General features: G+C 46.0%; 1 protein-coding gene across 1 annotated transcript; it reads left to right on the forward strand.

Moving 5' to 3' along the window:
- Positions 1 to 455: 455 nt before the first annotated feature.
- LOC115146990 (zinc finger protein 703-like) lies at positions 456 to 4,594 on the forward strand. Its single transcript, XM_029688981.2, has 2 exons — positions 456 to 1,205; positions 1,850 to 4,594. Exons 1-2 carry the CDS (start codon positions 957 to 959, stop codon positions 3,404 to 3,406), a joined length of 1,806 nt encoding a protein of 601 aa, XP_029544841.1. The 5' UTR covers positions 456 to 956; the 3' UTR covers positions 3,407 to 4,594.
- The last annotated feature ends 2,965 nt before the right edge of the window (positions 4,595 to 7,559 follow it).

A 7,559-nucleotide genomic window follows, 5' to 3' on the forward strand; every position in this document is an offset into this window, starting at 1 on the left:
TCAAATAAGGAGACAGAGAGTAAAATGGTTGTTGAATGTCACACCTGGGGTTAGACAACGTTATTCAATTTCTGCTAAAATAAACTTTATTTCACCCCTGCAGTGACCACAATAGTCACAAGAGACTAATGAATATAAATTTGCTATCGGGTATCGGTGATGCTGCTGATGAACTGCGATACAATGTCATCAATAGTGCCCCCTGTTGGTCATGTAGATGGCACACTGATACAATCAGTCATACATAAATCAACATAAATGCCATATAGGGCGCCTGTTAGAATTTTTGCATCAAAGGAAATTACATTCCGTTCTGACAGGAAGACATTTGAAAGATTATCAGAAGATGTATCTAACGCTGTGAAATACAGTGCACAGACAGTCTGTCTTCATTGGCCGAGGGGGACAAGATTGCTCCGCCTTCAGAAGAAACGCACCAACCATTCTCATTACCGATGCAGCCACCCACTGGACGGCGGCTCGCTAGCTTTGAAGGTCCCCTTGTGATCTCATACACTCGAGGTACGATCCAGTTGATGTGTAACTGCTGAACAGAAGGCGACAGAGAAGGAGAGAGCCAAGCTGTACACTGGAGCGGCGAGAGTCCGAAATTATATGTATCGCGGCCGTGTTTTGGAAATATCTACACCTTTTCTAATTTTGGCTATACTTATTTTATAACTCAATTGAATGCATGTATTTCGCTCACATTTCGATTGATGTGGCTTTTGTGAATTAGAACGCCTGGAAGAACAATTCTGGAATCGGTACCATGAGTAAAGAAGAGCCGACCGTTAACTTCTGTTTGATGAAATTGGATGGTGAATAGGCAACATACTTTCTCTCCCGGATTATAAACTACGCTGTACACTGCACAGGGATAATTATAGCATTTATTTTCTCGGGACTGTAACAAAACACTGCCCTTCTCAAACATATTTTCGTTTCCATCTCCGATGAAAGATTCCCCTGCTGGAACTATTACGCACGAGATACGCTGCCAGACCTCGGAGCCCTGTGACGATCGTGATAACTGCAGCTCGCCAACGGGCGCGTTAGTTTGTTCACCGACTCCTTTGGATCCTATTCGCCAGGCAAAGCGCCTCCCTATCCGGATACTCAAGATGTTGACGGCGCACACCGGCCACTTGCTCCACCACCCGGACTACCTGCAGCCCTTACAATCTGCACCAGTGAACATTGAGGTATCGTAATTATGTTTCTATTGCCATGGTAATTGTCACACAGGTGTGTGTTGTTGTTTGACATATAGCCAATTCAATACACCTTTATTCTCTCAACACTTTGGTGCGTTTTTGCGCAAAGCAAGTTCAGCTTTTAGCCAATAATGCGCAATATATATCCGTAGTAGGGCTATTTATTTTCTTGATGCGCACAGTCCGACTTTTTTAAAAGTAGTTCCCTGACGGTCTTTACTCATAGACCACTCATAGTCCGAGTTACCGTTCCCACCATTGTATTGCTTAAACTTTGTAGGCAATACATCCATTCGATAAAACTAGCCCTAGCCTCCAGCGCGACACCGTTTGGCCTACTGCCAACAATTCGTAACAATGACTGTTAACAACAGTATTTATTAGTAGGCTATTATATGAACGTTAAGGTTGTAATTCATAGAGGGCCCAAGGGGTCTGTGTTACTGGCCAAACACTTATTCACTGACAATAGACATAGGCCTACAGTTCTGTCTGTGTTTCTGTCTGTATGTCTTTCTTTCTGCACCCGTCTAAGTGGAGTGTGTATACGTTTTTCCTTTCCACATACCCATTACATTCAACGCTGTGAAAGTTGGTTCAACTTAACTTTAAGTCTGGGTTTATTTCTCCAGCTGGATGCCAAGAAGAGTCCCCTGGCCCTGCTGGCTCAGACCTGCTCCCAGATCGGCAAGCCTGACCCTCCTCCCTCCTCCAAGCTAGGCTCCATCCCCTCCAATGGCCATGGTGATAAGGACCATAATGGACGCTCCTCTTCCTCCTCCTCCAGTCACAAACTTGGGGACCACCGGCCCATAAAGGACGACAAGTCCAGCTTCAAGCCCTATAACAAAGTAGGGGGAGACAGTCGGCGGGATGGGGTTAGTAGCTCTAATAACAGCTCTGATAAAGCTGGGTTCAGGGTACCTAGCAATGGGAATGGATGTGCTAACAGTAACTCATCAGGCTCTTGTCCATCCTTTCCACCACATGCCATATCTCCCAACTCCAGGGTGGGTAGTGGCACGCCCCCTCAGCACACGCAGCAGCCATCGTCCCAGACACACAGACAGAGCCAGTCGCCACATGGACAACGGAATTCCCGCTCTCAGACTCTAAATGGAGAACACAAACAGGAACAGGCCAGTCCACACAGGAACAGTAACAGTAGCAGCGGCGGCCATCTTAAAAAGGAGTCGGATGTGAATAAGGTTCATTTGGACAGTCCCCAACTGGCTAACTCCAGCCACGCCAGAGCCAGCACGAACTCCAGCACAGGCAGCTCAGAGGGAAGCCCCAGCCACGAGGGGCCCAAGGCGGACTCCCAACCACCACAGCCTGGCCTGGGCCCTGGACATATCGCTCCCATCTCCCCTTACAAGACTGGCCACTCTGTCTTCCCCATGTCATCCTCTGGAATGGGCTACCATGGCTCTGTAGTGGGTTCCTACGCTGGATATCCCTCCCAGTTTGTCCCAGGTTTGGACCCTAACAAGTCTGGTCTGGGAGGTGGGGGCGTGGGGGTGAAGCACTCCACTGGAGCCTCTCCCCCCTCCTTCATGCAGGGCTTTTGCAGGGACCCTTACTGCCTCAGCTACCCCAACGTGCCCCACCTGGGGAGCAGCAACCCCTGCCTCCACGACCCCTCCTCCACCCTCAAAACAGGCTACCCAGGCTTGGTCTACACCTCCCACCCCCTCCACTCCCTCCACCCCAGCACTATGTCTTCCAGCATCACCCCCACCCTGTCTCACCCCCTCTACACCTACGGTTTCATGCTCTCCAATGACCCCATGCCTCATGCCTGTAACTGGGTGTCGGCTGCGGGGCCCTGTGATAAACGCTTCTCCACCTCAGACGAGCTGCTGGCCCACCTGCGCACGCACACCTCCTTACCCGGAGGGATGGACAGTAAGCTCCTCTCTGCCTACCCCTCTGTCTCCTCCTCCTCTGTTGCCTCCTGCCAACTCCACCTCCCCCATCAGAGCCAGGCCTCCCTGCAGAACTCCTTCTCCCTTAGGGCTCCTCATACCCTGGGTCTGGCCCGGTACCACCCCTATGGTAAGGTCCACCTGCCCCCTGGACCTACCTCCATCCCCCTGCACTCCCTCCAGGCTGGTTCTCCTTACTACCCCCACTACGCCCTTTATAGCCAGAGACTGGGCTCAGCGTCTGCCTTGGGCTACCAGTGATCGCTCATCTCCATCCATCCACACAGTCTATTACAGTGTTTCTCCTAGCATTACTAAGCCAAGGTGCCCCCCCCCACTCCTTCCCACCTAGCTCTGCTGCCCCTGCCTAAAACTGCTGGGAACTCTGTGGATCCGATTAGTTTTAATAGGATGGTTATGGTAGCCCTGGATCAAGGTGTTTCAGGGGCCTCTGTGGGCAGGATGTTCCAGCTATATGGGGGAATCACTGCAATTCCATACCAAACCAGGATCCTATGGAGGAGTCCGAGAAGGTGCTGGATGCTTGCATGTATGTACACTGCTAGGATACTGCTCTCATGAACAAGAGCAGTGGACTGGACGAGTGGACGTGGTACCATGCTAGGTTGTAACAGCACCACAAACTGAGCTGGTTGATAGCTGGCTGATAGCTGTTGGTAGGATGCTGTGTAACACCTCATGGATCTCCTGACGTCAAGCTGGGAATAGTGATTGCAGTGGCGAGAGGACAGTGATGGCAGCCTTCAGCCCTGTGGGGAGGCTGGAGGGGGGGCGGATGCATGCTTGCTTGACCTTGAGTGTGCGTTTAGCTCAGTTATGGTTTTGAGATTGGTTTCTGTTCCATGCATTTGCTTCTTCTCTGATTTGAAAATATACATTTTATTTATTTTTTAACTGAGCCCTTTGGCTTTCAGGTTTACTATCCAATAAATTATTTTTAATTGTTCTTACTTTTGTTATTTTATTTCAGTAATACTGTTCATTTTATCCAGGGTTTGGGGTCAATTCCATTTAAATTCCAATCAATTCCGAAAGTGAACCTAATTCTAAATATTCTTAATTGAAAAGCATTGAAGAGAATTGGAATTTCAGTGCACTCCCTGAATGGACTGAAATTGAAGTGGAATTGACCCAAAACCTGATTTTTATCTATTATGAACAAGATATGTTTCCACACGGTAAAATACATTTGCAAAAAAACCAACTTTGTTTTTTCCTCTCCTTCTCTGAATGAATGGCTTCTTAATTGTTGTTTGTATAGCAGATTAATAGTGATATTTTTTGTTAAATATTTGGGTGAGTGACCTGGGTAAGGGAGGGATACAAAACCAAATACAGGAGAAACATGTTCTGTGGTGATGGCAGAGCTATCCGGTTTTAAAGGGGAGGTCATATTTTGTTGAATAAATGATCATGAATATATTTAAATTCTGTCTTCATTTGTTAATCCAATTGGTTCTTTGACAGCTCATTCATCTCAATCCTTTTGATTTGGTTCATTAGGCCATTATGACTAGCTATGTAATAATGAATCACTTAGTCTGGAGAGAACATTCAAAGACCGTGTGACTAAGAGACAAAGAATACTAGAGAATGCTTATTATATGTTGCTCTGGATAAGAATGACTGCTAAATGACTACATTTTTGAATCTCAGAATGACTTGTGAATATACATATATTCAGCACAGTATTACAGTACTGTATTCAGCAGGGGCGCAACTTTCACTGATACAAAACGCCCCTCCGGTTATGCTTTAACACCATGCAGACTCCTCAGAGCGGTCGGGTCGACCGTCTTCCGGATTTCAGACTCCTCAGCAGAATTTAGGTCCGCATGGACACCACAGAGTGTGCAGACAGGCTGTGTGTAGGAAAAGCTTCTGAAAGGCTGGCGTATAGGACCAGCACGGGACAGATGAACAGAGGCAGCTGCTGTCTGTGTTGTTCTTTTTCTCTGAGTTGTAAAAGCAAGCAGAGCAGAAACTGTCTACTCTTTAGTTGACTGATCTAGCTGGCAAGGTAACTGCTGTTTGGCAGAAACAATGTATTTTATTCCCAGTGCTGAGCTAGTAGTGTAACTGACATGTTACATTAGCTAATGTTTAATCCCCTCTCGACTGAAGTGAATGAACTAGCAGCTAGTTCGCTAGCTAGTAGCTACCACAGCCAGTTCAGCTCTAGCTAGACTCTAGGTATCTGTCACATAGCAGTATCTAACAGCTGCTTTGTGTATGGAAAGGTTTTGTAGCCTTTGTTTTGTCCTGTTTCAACATAAGTACATTTTAAGATGTACCATCAGCTAGAGTTAGCTAGCTAGCTTGTTCACTGACTAGCTATTACTTTTTGCCTCAACCACACTAGACCTGAACCAGCGGCCAAACGATTGAAGATCGATATTCTGACATTTTTTTCAGTGCAATATTCGTTTTTATTAGTCAGTATAGTAATGTAACGTTATTGTTCTGTCAGTTTCTCTAGCTAATTCCATACTTGTCACACTGATACGGTATAAACAGCTCCACAGGCTTCACTGTCATGGTTCACAGTCAGTACACAACACTATGCTCATCATGTCTAAGCAAGATCAAATGGTGACAGGTGTCCCTGCAGGATCAGACAGCCAGAGAAGACCAGTCTATGGAGCTCAGGTGAATTTTGCAGTATATTATAAACATCAGTGAATGGATACAAAGTTCCATCTTGAGTTGATGTGAATGCTACAGTCTGGGATCTGTGAATAATGGTCATTCCAATTATTGAATCATTGATTCCATCCATGGGATGATATAATGTATAAATGTACACCAAGGTAAGTCTTTGTCATGCCTCATCTGAGCAGGATCAAATGGTGACAGGGGTCAGTCTCATCAGGGTCAGGCAGCCAGGGAAGACCAGTCTCTGATGGCGCTGAGGTGAACTTTTGCAGATACAACACTTTATTCTCGCTGTGCAGCAAACACTGGAGAAGCAAGAAGCATCGAAGCTTGAAACTATTTTAAGGCAGTCTGACAAACCTCTAAAGTTGATTTCCAAACTGTATTAAGGATTGATATTGGCTTTTTTCCGATGACACAAACCACAATGTGTCGAAGACTTGGTAGATGCTATTGATGATGATGCATGGATACAGATGTGTTTGAATGCCCAGTCATGTTCATATCATCTCAGACATAAATGACTGCAGTTGAAGACCATCCACAGAACCTACTATAATATGCCTGTGACATGGAATTACATGCAGTTAGAAATGTCATTCCTCTGCTGGAGGTGTAAAATACAAAAGGGGACATATTTCCATATGGTCTTGTGAAGGCTGGCTGAATTCTGGCAAAGAGTATGTTATTATATCACAGCATGTCCACAGGTTCTCCCTTCTCCCTGTTTTTGTTTGATTGGTAATGTTGATACTGTATAACCTAGCATTTATACAGTAGCAGCTAAGAACTGGAGTGGCATTAATTGGAAGGTTGGTTATCCTCCCACAATGGATGGAAAAAATGTCAGGTTACTAGATGTGATTTATTACATGATTAAGGGTATACTGTGCAACCTTCATAAGGTCTAGATGCCTTATATGGAATGACAAAATGGCAATGGTCACTCTGACAGAGCCCTAGAGTTACTTTGTGGAGATGGGAGAACCTTCCAGAAGGAAAACTATCTGTGCAGCCCTCCACCATGGTAGAGTGGGCAGACAGAAGCCACTCCTCAGTAAAAGGCACATGACAGCCCGCTTGGAGTTTGCCAAAAGGCACCTAAAGAACTCAGACCATGAGAAACAAGATTCTCTGGTGTGATGAAACCAAAATTGAAATCTTTGGCCTGAATGCCAAGCATCACGTCTGGAGGAAACCTAGCACCGTTCCTACGGTGAAGTATGGTGGTGGCAGCATCATGCTGTTGGGATGTTTTTCAGCGGCAGTGACTGGGAGACTAGTCAGGATTGAAGGATATATGAACAGAGCAAAGTACAGAGAGATCCTTGATGAAAACCTGCTCCAGACCTCATATGGGTGCGAAGGTTTACCTTCCAACAAGACAACGGCTCTAAGCACATGGCCAAGACAACACAGGAGTGGCTTCAGGACAAGTCTCTGAATGTCCTTGAGTGGCTAAGCCATAGCCCGGACTTGAACCCGATCGAACATCTCTGGAGAGACCTGAAAATAGCTGTGCAGTGATTTCCCCCCCATCCAACCCGACAGAGCTTGAGAGAGGATAAGCACAGACGAAAGGGAGAATCTCCCCAAATACAGGAGTGCCAAGCTTGTAGCGACATACCCAAGAAGACTCAAGGCTGTAATCACTGACAAAGGTGCTTCAACAAAGTACTTAGTAAGGGGTCTGAATACTTATGTAAATGTAACATTTCAGTGTTGATTTTAAAAAATG

This window comes from Oncorhynchus nerka, linkage group LG19 (assembly GCF_034236695.1).
Source record: "Oncorhynchus nerka isolate Pitt River linkage group LG19, Oner_Uvic_2.0, whole genome shotgun sequence".
NCBI classification, from domain to species: Eukaryota; Metazoa; Chordata; class Actinopteri; order Salmoniformes; family Salmonidae; genus Oncorhynchus; species Oncorhynchus nerka.

Excerpts from the sequence above, each read along its gene's own strand:
- LOC115146990 (XM_029688981.2), top strand. The coding sequence starts at position 957 with ATGAAAGATTCCCCTGCTGGAACTATTACGCACGAGATACGCTGCCAG. Across the intron at positions 1,206-1,849 it reads CTGCACCAGTGAACATTGAG|CTGGATGCCAAGAAGAGTCC; the intron begins GTATCGTAATTA and ends TTATTTCTCCAG.